The 19,631-nt window shown below is 38.2% G+C and overlaps 1 protein-coding gene across 1 annotated transcript in view; it reads right to left on the minus strand.

The window, feature by feature from the left end:
- The window catches only part of LOC124620075 (dynein axonemal heavy chain 1-like), an 804,068-nt gene that overhangs the window by 777,378 nt on the left and 7,059 nt on the right, over window positions 1–19,631 (minus strand). The window contains exon 3 of the mRNA XM_047146741.1: window positions 12,420–12,662. Coding sequence (XP_047002697.1) covers window positions 12,420–12,662 — 243 coding nt within the window. The remainder of the gene's footprint in view (window positions 1–12,419; window positions 12,663–19,631) is intronic.

Consider the following 19,631-nt stretch of genomic DNA (forward strand, 5'->3'; position numbering starts at 1 on the left):
TTGCATAGTTTCTTATTATTAGACTTAATTACTTTCTTGGGGAAACAGTATACTAGCCAGTATAAACCCATTATTTGTGGCAAAAAAGCAGAATTAGGACATCAGACTCATTCTAAATGCACACACAGTGACTAAGATATTAATTCCACAGTGAGACAGACATAAAAACTTAGAAGACTTACTCCATAAGTCCCATGGGATGAAAGTGTTTTGTGACTTGAGGTCTGGATACTAGCAAGTACCATTTCACAAGGATTTCAGATAGCACACAACATTTTTGTACATTGGAAGCAGCTACAAATACTGTATTCTACTGTTTGGTTTCAATATTTCCACCTCAGCTTTCATAAGATCAATCAACAAAGTACTTGGCGAACAGTTAATTACTAAGGTGACCATGTATGCAGATGGCAGTTTAATCGGAAGTCCAACATGGGAAAAACAAGTGAAGATAATTGAAGACATACTCATGGCTTTTGAAACAGAGGGTGTAACTGCAAATTTAAAGAAGTCAGAATTTGGAAAAGATACAATAAAGTTTCTGAGGCATGTTACCAATGTACAAGGAATAAAACCAGAGGATGCAAAATTAAAAGCAATTTTTAAGTTTTGCAGTGCCTTACTGTAAGAAGCAGCTTACGAGGATTCCTTAGCTTATATGGATGGTATAGGAAGCTTATTAATGATTGCACCTACTGAAGAAGAAGACTCTATGGAGATGAACTGGGGAATGCCTATGGCGATCTGATGAGATTAAGACATCTGTGTAATCTACAATTACTTTTATGTCCATACTTGAATAATTAGATCTCCATGGCCTGAGATAGTTTGCATTTTGGACTGTGTGTATATCCGTACCAATAAATGAGGCTGACTACGGTAACATAAGACCTATCATGTCTATGAGCAGGTGCAGGTGTCTGACCAAGTGGGGGTGGCAGTACACCGTAAATGAAAGAGAGGCACCTGCAATCCCGCAGGGATTCACATTCAGGGTCACTACGGTTGTAATGGTGGTAAGACATTCTTTTCTTCTGTAAAGCAAATTACGCCACAGCTACCTTCCTAGATGGGTCCTGATTTTGCACATTAGCAATTTAGAGTTATCTAATGTCCTGGAAGCCGGAACACTACATTAATTTGATACTGGAAGTGCCATATAAATCATACCTGACAAAGTTACTTAAGAATATCATGGGAGATTGAGCATCTGCAACTGAAGAACATTAAAGTACAGTTGTGCAGCGGAAATACTATCTGATTCATCAAACAATCTATCAGCACCTGAATGAGTTAACACAGGCTTGGATATTGTGTTCTGGAACACAAAATTGAATACCTGTTGCAGTCCATGAATTCCAGAAATGACCATTTTGGCGCAGACAAATGCTGAGTGTGTCTATTTTTTGGAAATCCACAGAAACATTCGTAAGATCCTCCACACATGTGACATATGCCTGAAGGCAAAGGCAGCACCTGTTAAGACACCAAGGGTCTATGCACCAAACAATATCAAAAGGAATTAACGATATTGTGGCCATAGATTTATTTGGTCCTTTACAGAAATCTTGTGGAAATTTAATGCAGCCAATGGTGGTATTAGAGGTGAGTTCAAAGTATGACAACTAGTACATACTGAGAGCAGCAAAAAAAAGGAGATGTCTGCAAAACTAGACAACCATTGCTTCACAAATGAATGCAAGCATAAACAGTTTCTGACTGACAATCATCGACAGTTTATTTCAAGAGAGTGGAAAGAAATGCTACAGAGGAATGACATAGAACAATTCTCAATAGCTGAATAGTGGCCTGCCTCTAATCCAACAGGGAGAATCATGAAGAAAGTGAACCACACGTCATATGTGTTGCCTCAAGAAATACTGTAGGTGAAAGGAATGCATAGAACACACTGACAATGACCCTTGGATAGCGTGTAGAAATTTGTTTTTTGCTATGGTTTCACTGCGCCTTCTACCACCTCTGTCAGTTTGATTGTTCTGTCTAAACTTATCATCACAAGTGGTTCTTGTGCAGTGAGCAGGAGACTATTTGGGTGCATGCAAGTTGCCACTGGAGAGACTTGGACTGCAGCACCTGGGTCATGTGGTGGCTGCCCATGAGGTGCCATAAGTGACACTAAGTGCGATGGCTTGGGCCAGAGCAGTCAGCTGTGATGAGTTCAATGTGGCTGGCACGTCAGTAATAGTGTGGCACAAATGCAACTGCTAGAGGCACGTGTATCATGAAAGGCTCTGTCAGCCCCTGTAGAACAAGTCAAGGGGCAGCACGGTAATCTGGAATTCTGTGGCATGGAGTCTTGTGGATCCTGCAATGACCTGATGGCATTGTGGAAGAATATTACGAAAGTATTGTCAATTCTTCTACACTCTGGTAGTCTGTGGCCACAATGTTACTTCCAGGCGGTCTTGAGGGCTCCGTTATGGTGCACTGGCCCTCTTTTTCTGGGTTCTGCAGAAACCGATGAGAATTATTGTGCTTATTATACTGTTCCTGCACCCTGGTTACAGCTGAAATCCAAGTAATGAGTTTACTATCCTGTCCAATTTTGAACAGTATCGTGAGCTCACGTTGTTCATCATTTATTAAGTTTTAAATCCGTAGCTACTGTATGTAACAAGTACCACTAGTTTTATCCTTGTTTGGTGTGTAAGTGCCTTCCTTAATGTCTTACACATAAGGGCAGCTTGTGGTGACAAATTCATGTTTTAGGTATTTTTATATAAATATTCTTCTCTGTAAAAACGCATTGCAAAGGCCATACTCATGACCGATATTTTAAAAAATGTACAGAGCAGCAAATTGATAGTGGGACTTGTACCGGTGTGTTGTTATATGGAGACAGGTATTTAATTTGTTTTCCCGCTTAAGTTAGTCAATTGCAATTATAACCATGCTGTTCAAGCTCTGTGTACCATGGGGACTTTGTTGTTGTTGTTGTGGTCTTCAGTCCTGAGACTGGTTTGATGCATCTCTCTATGCTACTCTATCCTGTGCAAGCTTCTTCATCTCCCAGTACCTACTGCAGCCTACATCCTTCTGAATCTGCTTAGTGTATTCATCTCTTGGTCTCCCTCTACGATTTTTTCTCTCCACGCTGCCATCCAATACTAAATTGGTGATCCCTCGATGCCTCAGAACACGTCCTACCAACCGATCCCTTCTTCTTGCCAAGTTGTGCCACAAACTTCTCTTCTCCCCAATTCTATTCAATACCTCCTCATTAGTTATGTGATCTGCCCATCTAATCTTCAGCATTCTTCTGTAGCACCACATTTCGAAAGCTTCTATTCTCTTCTTGTCCAAACTATTTATCGTCCATGTTTCACTTTCATACATGGCTACACTCCATACAAATACTTTCAGAAACAACTTCTTGACACTTAAATCTATACTCGATGTTAACAAATTTCTCTTCTTCAGAAACGCTTTCCTTGCCAATGCCAGTCTGCATTTTATATCCTCTCTACTTCGACCATCATCAGTTACTTTGCTCCCCAAATAGCAAAACTCCTTTACTACTTTAAGTGTCTCATTTCCTAATCTAATTCACTCAGCATAACCCAACTTAATTCAACTACATTCCATTATCCTCGTTTTGCTTTTGTTGATATTCATCTTATATCCTCCTTTCAAAACACTGTCCATTCCGTTCAACTGCTCTTCCAAGTATTTTGCTGTCTCTGACAGAAATACAATGTCATCGGTGAACCTCAAAGTTTTTATTTCTTCTCCGTGGATTTTAATGCCTACTCCGAATTTTTCTTTTGTTACCTTCACTGCTTGCTCAATATACAGATTGAATAACATCGGGGACAGGCTACAACCCTGTCTCACTCCCTTCCCAACCGCTGCTTCCCTTTCATGCCCCTCGACTCTTATAACTGCCATCTGGTTTCTGTACAAATTGTAAATAGCCTTTCCCTCCCTGTATTTTACCCCTGCCACCTTTAGAATTTGAAAGAGAGTATTCCAGTCAACATTGTCAAAAGCTTTCTCTAAGTCCACAAATGCTAGAAATGTAGGTTTGCCTTTCCGTAATCTACTTTCTAAGATAAGCCGTAGGGTCAGTATTGCCTCACGTGTTCCAACATTTCTGCGGAATCCAAACTGATTTTTGCCGAGGTCGGCTTCTACCAGTTTTTCCATTTGTCTGTAAGGAATTTGCATTAGTATTTTGCAGCTGTGACTTATTAAACTGATAGTTCGGTAATTTTCACATCAGTCAACACCTGTTTTCTTTGGTATTGGAATTATTATATTCTTCTTGAAGTCTGAGGGTATTTCGCCTGTCTCATACATCTTGCTCACCAGATGGTAGAGTTTTGTCAGGACTGGCTCTCCCAAGGCCGTCAGTAGTTCCAATGGAATGTTGTCTACTCCGGGGGCCTTGTTTCGATTCAGGTCTTTCAGTGCTCTGTCAAACTCTTCACGTAGTATCATATCTCCCATTTCATCTTCATCTACATCCTCTTCCATTTCCATAATATTGTCCTCAAGTACTTCGCCCTTGTGTAGACCCTCTATATACTCCTTCCACCTTTCTGCTTTCCCTTCTTTGCTTAGAACTGGGTTTCCATCTGAGCTCTTGATGTTCATACAAGTGGTTCTCTTTTCTCCAAGGGTCTCTTTAATTTTCCTGTATGCAGTATCTATCTTACCCCTAGTGAGATAAGCCTCTACATCCTTACATTTGAACCTCTAGCCATCCCTGCTTAGCCATTTTGAACTTCCTGTCGATATCATTTTTGAGACATTTGTATTTACTTTTGCCTGCTTCATTTACTGCATTTTTATATTTTCTCCTTTCATCAATTAAATTCAATATTTCTTCTGTTACCCAAGGTTTTCTACTAGCCCTCGTCTTTTTACCTACTTGATCCTCTGCTGCTTCACTACTTCATCCCTCAGAGCTACCCATTCTTCTTCTACTGTATTTCTTTCCCCCATTCCTGTCAATTGTTCCCTTACGCTCTCCATGAAACTCTCTACAACCTCTGGTTTAGTCAGTTTATCCAGGTCCCATCTCCTTAAATTCCCACCTTTTTGCAGTTTCTTCAGTTTTAATCTACAGTTCATAACCAATAGATTGTGGTCAGAGTGGAACAGTACTGCTTGTCACCCACACCAACCATGGGATTCTGTCTGGCATCTGCAAGAAATAAGCTGAACATATCTCTCTGGAGCTGGGGATTTCAGTGTGGTAGTGGGAAGTCAACCCATTTTTTGTCAGCTCCCACCCCAACTGTTCCAGATCCACACACATTACAATCCACTGCTGTTTCTTGTGGATAACTCTGAAGGTGTGTTATTGAGCTGCAGCTTCAATGGAAGATTTTGGGGCTATGTTTGTTAATGCCTTGTACGCTGATGTAACATACTGCTTATACCTCAACTTGCTGAATGTAGTGATTGGGTGGTTACCATTCATAAAGGTCAATTAGAAATTTCTTACCAGCTGCTGTTATTTCCTTTTGATGCGCTGAAGGATTACTGAATGGGAAATGTATGATTCAATACCCTGATTTTTGGAGTGGATCTTGAGAAATTTAACCTTGCCTTTGTTGAATAATGCAGACATAGGGTAAGAACCACTCATTGTGTGGATGAAGAGAATGTGGTTGGCAACATTCTTCTCCATTTCCCAGATAGTAGAGGAGCTGTGGAGCTGTACCTCTCCCTGGCTTTAGGAACTATACACTGGGACGAGTTTGAGACCCATCATTATGACCAGAAGATCAGCATCTTCCCCACAATTGTAACACTCTTGTGAGTCAAAGCCAGGTGTTCTGCTATCTGCTTAATCTGTGTGTCTCCATCATCAGCTGCCTGCTTGGAGGTGATTCCACATTCATTGCATTTTGCCATGAGCATGGTGATTTGTCTATCCTTGCCTTTTTGCATTTGATAGAAATTTATTTGCGAAACTGTTGCTGTTACGGTGCTGCTAAATTGTATCTCCACAGAGTGCTTTTTGTTCAACCTACTCAATCTCTCCATAGACTTGGTATCCTTCTGTCCATGGAGTACCCATCGAACATAACTGTCGCGCTTTTATTGTACTTACTTTATACATAATTGATGTATGAGTCGCAAATTGGTAAGAAAATGTGCCCACTTGAGCATATTAATCTGGCAACAACCCCCCCCCCCCCCCCCCCCCACACCTTTTTTGAATCATCTGTCTGCTTTGATGCAACCTACCGCAAATTCCTCTCCTATGCCAACCTCAATTATTTGCTGTAACAGTTCAAATGATTTGATTCCTTTCTGTTCTGGTTTGCCCACAGTCAATGTTTCACTACCATACAATTTCATGCTCCAAACGTACATTCTCAGAAATTTCTTCCTCAAATTAAGGCCTAAAATTCATACTAGCAGACTTCTCTTGGCCAGAAGTGACATTTTTGCCAGTGCTACTCTGCTTTTGATGTCCCCCTTGCTCCATGCGTCATGGGCTATTTTGCTGCCTAGGTAACAGAGTTCCTTAACTTCATCTTCTTCACAGTCACTAATCCTGATGTTAAACTTCTCACTGTCCTCATTTCTGCTACTTCTCATTGCTTTCATATTTCTTTGATATAGTCTCAATCCATATTCTATGCTCATTAGACTGTTTATTCCAATCAGCAAGCCCTGTAATTCCTCTTCCCATTCACTGAAGATAGCAATATCATCAGTGAATCTTATCATTGATATCCTTCCATCTTGAATTTTAATTTCACTCTTGAACTATTCTTTTATTTCTGTCACTGCTTCTTCAAAAGCAAGTAGGGGTGAAAGACCATATCCCTGCCTTACACATACACTGTAATACTTGGATCCAGACCATTGGGGCTGGAATGTGACAAAAAGAGGGTTAGCTCCCCACTACAACACTGAAACCCCCAGCACCAGAGAGGCATCTTCTGCTTATATCTTGTAAATGCAAGACAGATTGCGAAGACCAGTGTGGGCGTACATGAGCAGGACTGTTTCGCATGAAACAGTATTAACAATGTGAAAGATCACGCTCCAACATCGACGACAATATTGATATAGAAGATTATCTGGATGAGCCTCTTGCAGTATCACTATCGAAGCAGCTGAGGTGACAGAAGGTATTAATTTTTGTGATACTTGCAGCATTACGCATATTTACGAATCACTTTTTCCCTATCATAACATTAATTATCCAACTACAAATTTTTCAGTTGAAGGACAGCAACAACCTACTGTTCAGACTAGATATTCCACAGCCTGACACTTTGCCTGGAGCTTCCTTGTTCTGGATCCTTCACCTGAACCTTCTAGTCCCAAAGATACAATGACAGGACCACTAACAGCCAAACAGAGACAAGTGAAAGAACTGCACACACGACATTAGCACCAGTTCAATATACAAGTTACATGGCTTTTGTATCTCATATTCTGTCACTAAATGCCTTCTTTCATTTCCAGATGGAGAACCTACTCAAAGAAATGACCAATCCTAGGCTCAACATTCACTTATTTTACATGATCTCTACATTACTACATACGGACATCATATTCTTCTTCCTCTCCAGTGTCATGTACCTAATATGATGCAAATATAATCTGTTAATGTTTTCAACAAACTTGCTTTCCCATCAATTCATTCACAACAATCTCTTGCAAGCATAACACACCAAAAGTTTAGCACCAATGAGAGATAGATAGCTGGGAGGGTGGGGTCATTTGGCTGTAAGGTACAAAAGGCATTTTTCGTAATTTTTGTTTTTCTCTAGCCTCCCTTATGAGAAAACTGATGTCGCTTACAGGAGATTTACTGTGCTTTCAAAACGTGTAGGGGTTTTTGTTGATAACATGTATATTTTCCTAATTTTAGGGGTGGAAGTGGGCATTTTTAACATTATTGCGGAAGGGCCAATAAATCATTGCTTTTCAGCATGGTCCAGTGCCGATATCGCTCATCAGAAAATCAAACCTGACTGGTGGATTCTGTGGAAAATTTTGTCTACTGTAATTCTGTGTAGAGTGGTCATCATAAGCAAAAACGTAGTTCTCAAAATACAAGAGAAAACTGAAAGAGGAAAAATTTTAAGTTTTTTGTGTTCATCTGCATCTACATCCACATCTACAAAGATATTCTGCAAGCCACTGTACTGTGCATGGTGGAGGGTACCCTGTACCAGTATTTGCTATTTCCTCTCCTGTACCACTAGCAAATAGAATGAGAGATGAACAACTGTCTGTGAGACTCCGTATGAGCCCTAATTTTTTGTACCTTATCGTTGTGGTCTTTACGTGCAATGTATGTTGGCAGCAGTAGAATTGTTTGGCACTCAGCTTCAAATGCCAGTTCTCTAAATTTTCACACTAGTGTTTCTTGAAAAGAACATCGCCTTCCCTCCAGGGATTCCCATTTTAGTACTCGAAGCATCTCTGTAACACTTATGTGTTGTTCAAAACTACCGGTAACAAATCTAACAATCCGCCTCTGAATCGCTTCGATGTCTTCCTTCAATCCGACCTAGTACAGATCCCAAGCACTCGAGTAATACTCAAGAAAGGTCCTATGTGCATTCTCCTTTACAGGTAAACCACTCTTACCTAAAATTCTCCCAATAACCTGAAGTCGACTGTTTGTCTTCCCTACCACAGTTGTCACATGCTCGTTCCACCTCATATCACTTTGCAATGTTATGCCAAGATATTTAAACAACTTGACTGTGGCAAGTAGGACATTAGTAACACTGTATCCAAACATTACTGGTTTGCTCTTCCAACCATCGGCATCAACTTACATTTTTTTTACATTTAGGGCTAGCTGCCATTCATCACACCAACTGGAAATTTTGCCTAAGTTGTCTTGTATCTTCCTACAGTCAATCAACTATGACACTTTACTGTACACCTCGGCATCAGCAGCAAACAATCACAGATTGCTAACCCCCCAGTCAGCCAAAGCATTTATGTGTATCAAGAACAACAGCAGCCCTATCAAACTTCTCTGGGGCACTCCTGATATCCTTGTCTCTGATAAACACCTGCCATCGAGGACAACATACTTGGTTCTATTATTTTAGAAGTCCTTGCGCTACTCACATATCTGCAAACTTGTTCCATATTCTCATACCTTTAACAGCCTGCAATGGGGCACCATGTCAAATACTTTCCAGAAATCTAGAAATATAGAATTTGTCTGTTGCCCTTCATCCATAGTTCTCAATATATCTTGCAAGAGAATGGTAAACTGAGTTTCGCACAAGCGATGATTTCTAAAACCAAGCTGATTTGTGGATATAAGCTTCTTAGCCTCAAGAAAGTTTATTATATATGAACTGAGAATATGTTCAAAGGTTCTGCAGCAAACAGAAGTTTGGGATATTGGCCTGTAATTTTGCAGGTCTGTTCTTTTACCTTTCTTATATACTGGCGTCACCTGTGATTTTTTCCAGTCGCTTCGGACTTTGTGTTGAGTGAGAGATTCGCGATAAATGCAAGCTAGGTAAGTGGTCAATGCCATAGAGTACCCTTTATAAAATCTAACTGTGATTCAATCTGGACCTGGTGATTTATTTGTTTTCAAATCTTTCAGTTGTTTCTCTGTGCCAGGTTTGATTATTTCTATGCCGTCCATACAGGAGTCTGTCTGATGGTTAAATGATGGTATGTTTGTACGGTTCTCCTGTGTGATCAATTTCTTGAATGTGAAATTTAAAACTTCAGCTTTTGTTTCACTATCTTCAATTGCCACAATAGACTGGTCAACATGGGAATGAAAGGAAGCCTTAGACCCACTTAGCAATTTCACATACGACCAGAACTTTCTTGGGTTCTCTGTCATATCTTTTGTTAAGCTGTGACAGTAGTAGTTGTTGTATGCTTCGTGCATAGATCTTTTCACAATTGCATAAATCTCTACTAACCTTTGCTTGTTGTTATTTGTGCATCCCATTTTGAACCAAGAGTGCAACAGCCTCTGCTTCCTCAGCCCCCGCCGAATTTCATTATTAAACCATGGTGGGTCTTTCCCATCCTTTATCCACATACTAGGCATGTAACTCCCCAGACGAAGATTTACTATCTACTTAAAACTGTTCCCATAATTCCTCTACATCCATCTTACTGTAACTAAGTGATGCCAATTCACTGTCTAAGTGACATATTAATAAATGTTTGTCTGCTCTTTCTAGCAGAAACACTCCCCTAGCCTTCTTGACTGATTTATTAACTTTCTTAATCTTAGTTGCGATAATGACATCATGATCGCTAATTCCCATTTCTATACTGACACTGTCGATAAGGTCCGGCCTATTTGTAGCTACAAGGTCTATGACATTTCCACTGTGTGTGGGCTGCCAGGCTAGCTGCTCAAGATAATTTTCAGAAAACATGTTCAAAAGTATTTTGCATGATTGTCTGTCTGTAACCACTGAAACGAATCCATAGACATCCCAGTCCATTCTAGGCAAGTTAAAGTCATCTCCAAATGATATGGGTATTTACACACTACTGACAGTAGACTTTCGTTGAACGACTCTAGAACTGTCATAGCAGAATAGGGTGGCCTGTAAAAAGATCCAACAATTAACTTAGTTTCACCTACACCTGTTATATGTGACTAGATTATTTCACTGTCACACTCAACTTCAACATCAATGGAGACAACATTTTTGCCAACTGCAACAAACAGTGCCCCTCCTAATAGTCACTAATCTGTCTTTGCAATATATGTCCCATGACTCATTAAATATCTCAGAGCTTTCCACTTTGGGTTTCAGCCAGCTCTCAGTTCCAAGAATAATTTGAGTGTTAGATCTTTCTTGGTGGGTAGTAAATTCAGGAACTTCATTATGAATACTTTGACAGCTTGCTGATAAAACTTTTGCAGTCAGTGTATCTTTATTGTGAATGCTGTTTGACTTCCCTTGCTGTGAATCAACTAGCGAATGTTCATTCGTGTGCTAATGAACACTCGCTAGTCGATTCACAGCAAGCAAATTACCGCCTTGCCTAAAAACCCTCATGTGCACTCCAAAAGTACTCTGCCACTTGAGTAGCTGCTTCCTTTGTGTAGTGCATCACTGGTCTATCAAGGTGAGTCCTACAAATGGTCATACAATAATGCAGGTCTAGAAATCTGCAGTCAATACTTCCACAGAGTCGACGTAGCCTTTGGTTGAGACCCTCCACTCAGCTCCAAACCAAAGGACCCCAATCAGCTCTGGGAATAATGCTGCAAATTGCAAGCTCTGCTTGCACCCTGCAGCCAGGAGTCTTCACCACCTCCACCAACCATCTGTACAAACTGAGGTTCACCTCAGAACCCATGCAACAGGCATCGTTTGTGTCGATGTGAGCCACAACTTGCAGACAATTGCACCCTGCATGCTCGATAGCAACAGGTGAGGCTGCCTCCACATCTCAGATGAGGCTCCCTGGCACACATATCGAGTGCACATTGGTTTTCTTTCCAGCCCAGAACAGTATCTGCCTAAGGGGCTCCATAACACACCTAACATTGGAGCTCCCAATAACCAGTAAACACCCCCCCCCCCCCTCCCCCCTCCGCACCATCACCATGCCTGTCAGACCCTGCTGAAGGAGTGGTCATGGCTCTCCGGCTTGAGTGACGCGAACACATTACCACCCGCCACTCACACTGTTGTGAGAGTGGATTCACCACATCAGGTGCACTAGGAGGGGCCTTGGAAGCAGAGTATGTGTGCAAAACAAGTGATGCCTGAGGTATCCCATACAATGCGCCAGATTCTCCACCACCTCTACACCCTGAAACAGCAGCCTGAAGGTGATTGACCATAGCCAACAGCATGTTGAGCTATTCGCAAACTGTGGCCAGCTTCTCCTACGTCCACACACAGCATGCGCACATCATGTCCATCCTAACAAAACTACTGAAGAAGTGACTATAAAAGCAGACAATCCTAGATATGTGACTTGTAACCCCCAGATGTGTCACCAACAGACTGAATGAATTTACTCTTACAAAAACGTGAGATTAACCCTCTTAAACAGACAAACACGTACAAAATTTAATAAATATACTCCATGGAAAACACAGAAAAGGATAAACACTTCACTTGCCACTCTGTAGACATACTCGTATCTCAGATGAGAGCTGGAGTCTGAGGTGAGAAGCCGAGCTCTTACAAAGCAGATAACATGAAATTCAGATTCAGGCCCAAAAGACATACAGGAACATTGAAGAAAAAAACTTCCACAAATTTTGGGCTGTTTTGAAAACCAACTGACTAGATTACTAGTTTGATTACAGACAAATATAATTGAAGTAAACACACATCACCATTCAAAACTTATTATTACTAAGTTTCTATTTCTTTAGAATCAATTAGGGTGTCTCAAATATACCTACAGAACATGCTTAACACAATATTAAACACTCTTGAAATTACCTTAGCTATATCAGTCTCTCTGGCCATTTGACTGACTTGAACTGTTATCTGCTCAAGTCTGGCATACAAAGCAAATTCGTCTTCTATTTGGATTTTGTGAAGCCTTTCTATTTCCTCCTCATGGAACAAATTTGTCTCATCTATTTGTTCATATACTCGTAATGGCCATCCAACAGCTTCCCATTTGCTTTCAAAATCTTCTTGAGACAACGAGTACCAGAAATGGTCAAATATATCATACTCCTATGAACAAAAGTCATCTATTTGTACTTTTTTTGCTAAGAATAATGATAAAATGAAAATTTATATTGATATCTGTCTGAGAACAGAGAATTTTGAATCAGCTGGAAATAGCTGTAAAGATAAATTTAATGATTCAACTGGAAATAGCTGTGAAGATAAATTTAATGCACAAATTAAGAGGGGTATTTCAACAAAGAAGAAGGCATTAACAAACATTTATCAATTGAAGACAAAGTCTGTAATGAGTCTGTGATCATATTGTAGCACTTTCTAAGCTCCGCCTCGACCACACAATTTTTTTTACAATCCACTATTAACGGTTTTGGCTAATGCCATCTTCAGAACATAAAATATTCTCCTGCAGTTTTATTTTTACATCTGGAAACCTGCAGACGTTTCATAGCAGTAAGAATTCAATGTTAAAGTCAGAAAATATGAAGTACCTCAAGGTTTAAGACCACGCTTGATTCTCATACTGCTTTAACAAAAACAGATGATTAATGGAAAATCTCATATAAAGATGTGAAACAAATACTAACAAAGAGATAGAGGGGTTGGCCAGTACTTACCTCAGCTCAGTACAGCCGACAGATATACAAAACAGATCAGAAAATTTACATTCCTAGCTTTCGGAACTTTGTTCCTTCATCAGGGAGGAGAGAGGGGAAAAAAGGGGAAGAAGGGAAAGTGGATTCAGTTACTTACAACCCAGGTTATGAAGCAACAGGGAAAGGTAAACAGGGAGGTTAGCAAGGATGGAGGCATGGTTGTCACAGGGAAGCCAAAGATATCTGTTTGGGCAGAGTTCTGTTTCGTGTATCTGTGGGCTGTACTGGCCAGCCCCTCTATCTCTTTGTTAGTATTTGTTAACATAAGCAAATTAATTGCAAACACTGAAAGAACAGTAAATGTGAACTTCCTCCCATTTATTTCATCCGCTTCATCTGCTTTAAATCTGACTACGTTCTTGGGTCGATGGGTTCAGCAGAACTTGAATGGGATACACATATGAGTAATTTGTCAAAAACACTCAAGGGTGTGCTACTCCATGAAAATATATTAACATCTACAACCAACCAACAAATAATGCCGCAAGCATATTATGTGCACAGTGTCATTCACTGCTTAGCTATGGAATTATTTTCTGGGGTAGCCCTGCTCAGAGCACAAACATATTTAAAATTCAAACAAAGAGGGGGTTGAGGATAATTAGTAATCTCAAAAATGGAGTTTTTATGAATTTCCCTTTAATGAATTTACTGGTCAAAATATTCCGTATTTGTTTGTAGTTGAAAGCATTTTACTCACCACAGACAGCCTCAAGAAAACCAGCAGGCTAATACATAACAAGGATACACACATTACTGTATGACAGGAAAATCAAATACACGTCAAGTATTTACCACATCATCCTACCAGAAAAAAGAACAACATATCAAAAGAAACATGCTTTTAAATCGATAATTAAAATCACTTTAAAGCCATTCCTGATAAAGCACTGTTTCTATTTTGTCAAGAATTTATAGACATGTAGAAACAGTCATTTTTCTTTAAATGTTGGGTAATCAACTAAATTGTAATATTTCTCTTTTCCACAAATAGTGCGCATTATGTTTGACCTGTTCAATATCCTGCCTAAAATCTATGATGTACAACAATGATGGATTAATGAATATACAATTTATTTAAAATTCCTGCCACTAACAAAGAATATTTGTTAATGTTTTGTCACAGCATTCAGTGCATTTCTGTAAATAACACAAGTTTTCTCTTAAATATCAACATTCCTGAATATCCACACACAATAAACAGTGTATCACATTTCTACTGATATACTATTTATATGAGTTTGGCACCTGGAAAATTATTTTCGTATCTAATATTTAAGTTTCAAAATTTCAATGCACACCCTATATACTTTTTTATTTAATATTTTAGCTTAATTTCTATTAAAAACACTTGTCAATGCCATAACTATCACTATGGTAACTATTTAACTTTTGGAGATTTTACTAATGCACTTTTAAAGCACTGTAACATTACACAGACGTAGTTATTACCAAGTAATAAGAAATCTTACTTATCCACTTTTAGAAATTTTGTATGAAAAAATAATGTAGAAACGAGATGGGCACATTGTGTATTTCCACTGTATTCTGTCTTTTCCTCATATAAAGCTGTACTTTCATTTACAGAGTTGCTTCATTAAAATGAGAAATACATACATACATTAATCCTTGTTCCATAGATCATGAATAAAACATTTTGTAATGATGTGGAACGTGTCACTTTAACGTTTAAAATCAAAGATGAGGTGACTTACCGAACGAAAGCGCTGGCAGGTCGATAGACACACAAACAAACACAAACATACACACAAAATTCAAGCTTTCGCAACAAACTGTTGCCTCATCAGGAAAGAGGGAAGGAGAGGGGAAGACGAAAGGAAGTGGGTTTTAAGGGAGAGGGTAAGGAGTCATTCCAATCCCGGGAGCGGAAAGACTTACCTTAGGGGGAAAAAAGGACAGGTATACACTCGCACACATGCACATATCCATCCACACATACAGACACAAGCAGACATATTGATATGTCTGCTTGTGTCTGTATGTGTGGATGGATATGTGCGTGTGTGCGAGTGTATACCTGTCCTTTTTTCCCCCTAAGGTAAGTCTTTCCACTCCCGGGATTGGAATGACTCCTTACCCTCTCCCTTAAAACCCACTTCCTTTCGTCTTCCCCTCTCCTTCCCTCTTTCCTGATGAGGCAACAGTTTGTTGCGAAAGCTTGAATTTTGTGTGTATGTTTGTGTTTGTTTGTGTGTCTATCGACCTGCCAGCGCTTTCGTTCGGTAAGTCACCTCATCTTTGATTTTATATATAATTTTTCCCACGTGGAATGTTTCCTTCACTTTAACGTTTTCTATACACAAAATAATTAATTTTTTTTTATTTTATTTTTTTGTTTTATTTTATTTTATTTATTTATTTATTTTTACAGTTACTACTTCATATCTAAGAATTCATCTATTGAGTAGAAGGAGCTGTCATTCAGAAATTCTTTTAATTTGCTTTTAAATGTTGGTTGGCTATCTATTTGGCAAATGACCAAAGATTTTTGTGGCGGCGTAATTCACCGTTTTCTGTGCCAAAGTGAGATTTAATCCAGAATAGTGAGGCTCATCCTTTCTTCTAGTGTTGTAGCTATGCACTTCGCTCTTATTTTTGAATTGGGATGGGTTATTAATGACAAATTTCATAAATGAATATGTGTATTGCGAAGGTACTGTGAATATCCCAAGTTCCTTAAATAAATATCTGCAAGGTGATCCAGCTATTATTTTGATCACATGCTTTTGTGCAATGAATACCCCAAAATATGATGCCATATGAAAGCAGTGAATGAAAACAGGCATGGCAGGCTAATTTACTGATATGTTTATCACCAAAATTTGCAATAACCCTGATACCATAAGTAGATGAACCTAACCGTTTCAGCATATCATCAATGTGTTTCTTCCATTTCAATTTCTCATCATGCATACACCCAGAAATTTTGAGTATTCTGCCTTAGCAACAGACTTCGAATCATAGTCTACGTATATCAATTGTGTTATGTCATTTGCTATACAGAATTGTATAAACTGTGTTTTCTCAAAATTCAGTGAGAGTCCTTTTGCAGAGAAGCACTTAATAATTTTTTGAAAGACGTTATTTACAATTTCCTCAGCTGATTCTTGCTTGTTGGCTGTGATTACTGTACTTGTATCATCAGCAAAAAGACCTAGCTTTGCATCTTCATGAATATAGAGTGGCAAGTCATTATATTAAGAACAATAAGAGACCCAATACTGAACCCTGTGGGACAAAATTAAACCATTTGTGCACTGTTCCACTCATACCACAATACTTAAGCTTATCTAGAACGATTTCATGAGTCAGACAATCAAAAGCCTTTGAGACATCGCAAAATATCCCAATGAGTGGTGTTTGGTGATTCAGTGCATTTAATATTTCTTCAGTGAAAGCTGGTTTAGATTAGATTAGATTAGATTAATACTAGTTCCATGTATCATGAATACGATATTTCGTAATGATGTGGAACGAGTCAAATTTTCCAATATATGACATAATTAAGTTAATTTAACAACATACTTAAGTTAATATAACAACTTTTTATTTTTTTGTGTTTTTTTTATTTTATTTTTTTTTAAATATTTTTTTTCTTAATTTATATCTAAAAATTCCTCTATGGAGTAGAAGGAGTTGTCATTCAGAAATTCTTTTAATTTCTTCTTAAATACTTGTTGGTTATGTGCCAGACTTTTGATACTATTTGGTAAGTGAGCAAAGACTTTAGTGGCAGTATAATTCACCCCTTTCCGTGCCAAAGTTAGATTTAATCTTGAACAGTGAAGATCATCCTTTCTCATAGTATTGTAGTTATGCACACTGCTATTACTTTTGAATTGGGTTTGGTTGTTAATAACAAATTTCATAAGAAAGTATATATACTGAGAAGCTACTGTGAATATCCCTAGATCCTTAAATAAATGTCTGCAGGATGATCTTGGATGGACTCCAGCTATTATTCTATTACATGCTTTTGTGCAATAAATAATTTCTTCCTCAGTGATGAATTACCCCAAAATATGATACCATATGAAAGCAATGAGTGAAAATAAGCGTAGTAAGCTAATTTACTACGATGTTTATCACCAAAATTTGCAATGACCCTTATTGCATAAGTATCTGAACTCAAACGTTTCAGCAGATCATCAATGTGTTTCTTCCAATTTAATCTCTCATCAATGGACACACCTAAAAATTTGGAATATTCTACCTTAGCTATATGCTTCTGATTAAGGTCTATATTTATTAACGGTGTCATACCATTTACTGTACGGAACTGTATGTACTGTGTCTTATCAAAATTCAATGAGAGTCCGTTTACAAGGAACCACTTAGTAATTTTCTGAAAGACATTATTGACAATTTCATCATTTAATTCTTGTTTGTCAGGTGTGATTACTATACTTGTATCATCAGCAAAGAGAACTAACTTTGCCTCTTCATGAATATAGAATGGCAAGTCATTAATATATATTAAGAACAACAAAGGACCCAAGACTGACCCTTGTGGAACCCCATTCTTGATAGTTCCCCAGTTTGAGGAATGTGCTGATCTTTGCATATTATGAGAACTGCTTATTTCAACTTTCTGCACTCGTCCAGTTAGGTACAAATTGAACCATTTGTGCACTGTCCCACTCATGCCACAATGTTTGAGCTTGTCTAGCAGAATTTCATGATTTACACAATCAAAAGCCTTTGAGAGATCACAAAAAATCCCAATGGGTGGTGTTCGGTTATTCAGATCATTCAAAATTTGATTGGTGAAAGTATATATGGCATTTTCTGTTGAAAAACCTTTCTGGAAACCAAACTGACATTTTGTTAGTGCTTCATTTTTACAGAGATGTGAAGCTACTCTTGAATACATTACTTTCTCAAAAATTCATTTTTACAGAGATGTGAAGCTACTCTTGAATACATTACTTTCTCAAAAATTTTGGATAAAGCCGTTAGAAGGGAGATTGGACGGTAATTGTTGACATCAGATCCATCCCCCTTTTTATGCAAAGGTATCACAATAGCATATTTCAGTCTATCAGGGAGAACGCCCTGTTCCAGAGAGCTATTACACAGGTGGCTGAGAATCTTACTTATCTGTTGAGAACAAGCTTTTAGTATTTTGCTGGAAATGCCATCAATTCCATGTGAGTTTTTGCTTTTAAGCAAGTTTATTATTTTCCTAATTTCAGAGGGAGAAGTGGGTGAGATTTCAATTGTATCAAATTGCATAGGTATGGCCTCTTCCATTAACAGCCTACGTTCTTCTAATGAACACCTGGATCCTACTATATCCACAACATTTAGAAAATGATTATTAAAAATATTTTCAACTTCTGACTTTTTGTTCGTAAAGTTTTCATTCAATTTGATGGTAATACTGTCTTCCTGTGCTGGTATAGCATTTTCTGTTGAAAAGCCTTTCTGAAAACCAAATTGACATTTTGTTAGTACTTCATTTTTACAAATATGTGATGCTACTCTTGAATACATTACTTTTTCAATAATGTTGGATAAAGCTGTCATAAGTAAGACTGGGCAATGGTGTAACAATATCATCTGGAAAATGCCCTGTTTCAGTTTAGATTAGATTAGATTTACTTTCATTCCAATTGATCCGTAGTGAGGAGGTCCTCCAGGATGTGGAACATGTCAGAAAAACAACAATACATGACAAATATTTAAACTAAAACAAATAAGCTAATGTACCATTCCACAGGTCCCAAGTGGAATGATCGTCATTTTTTAATGAACACTAAGAGTCATTTTACAAATACTATTGCACTGAATTTAAAATAAAAAAGTTTTATATTTATTTATAAGGTAAGAAACATGTAATACAACTACTGTAATACTTATTTACAATGAACACATTACTGCACTGAAATGGTGCAGAAGTTAGATTATACTTACACACACACACACACACACACACACACACACACACACACAAATTTTCAGTGAACACATTACTGCACTGAAATTGTGCAGAAGTTATGTTGTACTTATATACAAATCAGTTGGTTTTCCTCAGAAATTCATCAATGGAGTAGAAGGAGTTGGCCACCAATAAATCCTTTAGGCTTCTCTTAAACTGAATTTCATTAGTTGTTAAGCTTTTTATGGCTGCTGGCAAGTTATTGAAAATGTGTGTTCCTGAATAATGCACACCTTTTTGTACAAGACTAAGTGACTTTAAATCCTTGTGAAGATTATTCTTATTTCTAGTATTGATTCCATGAATTGAGCTGTTGGTTTGAAAAAGTGATATATTTTTAATGACAAATTTCATTAAGGAATAAATATATTGGGAAGCTGTAGTTAGTATCCCTAGTTC

The sequence above is a fragment of the Schistocerca americana genome, chromosome 6 (genome assembly GCF_021461395.2).
Source record: "Schistocerca americana isolate TAMUIC-IGC-003095 chromosome 6, iqSchAmer2.1, whole genome shotgun sequence".
Taxonomy (NCBI): domain Eukaryota; kingdom Metazoa; phylum Arthropoda; class Insecta; order Orthoptera; family Acrididae; genus Schistocerca; species Schistocerca americana.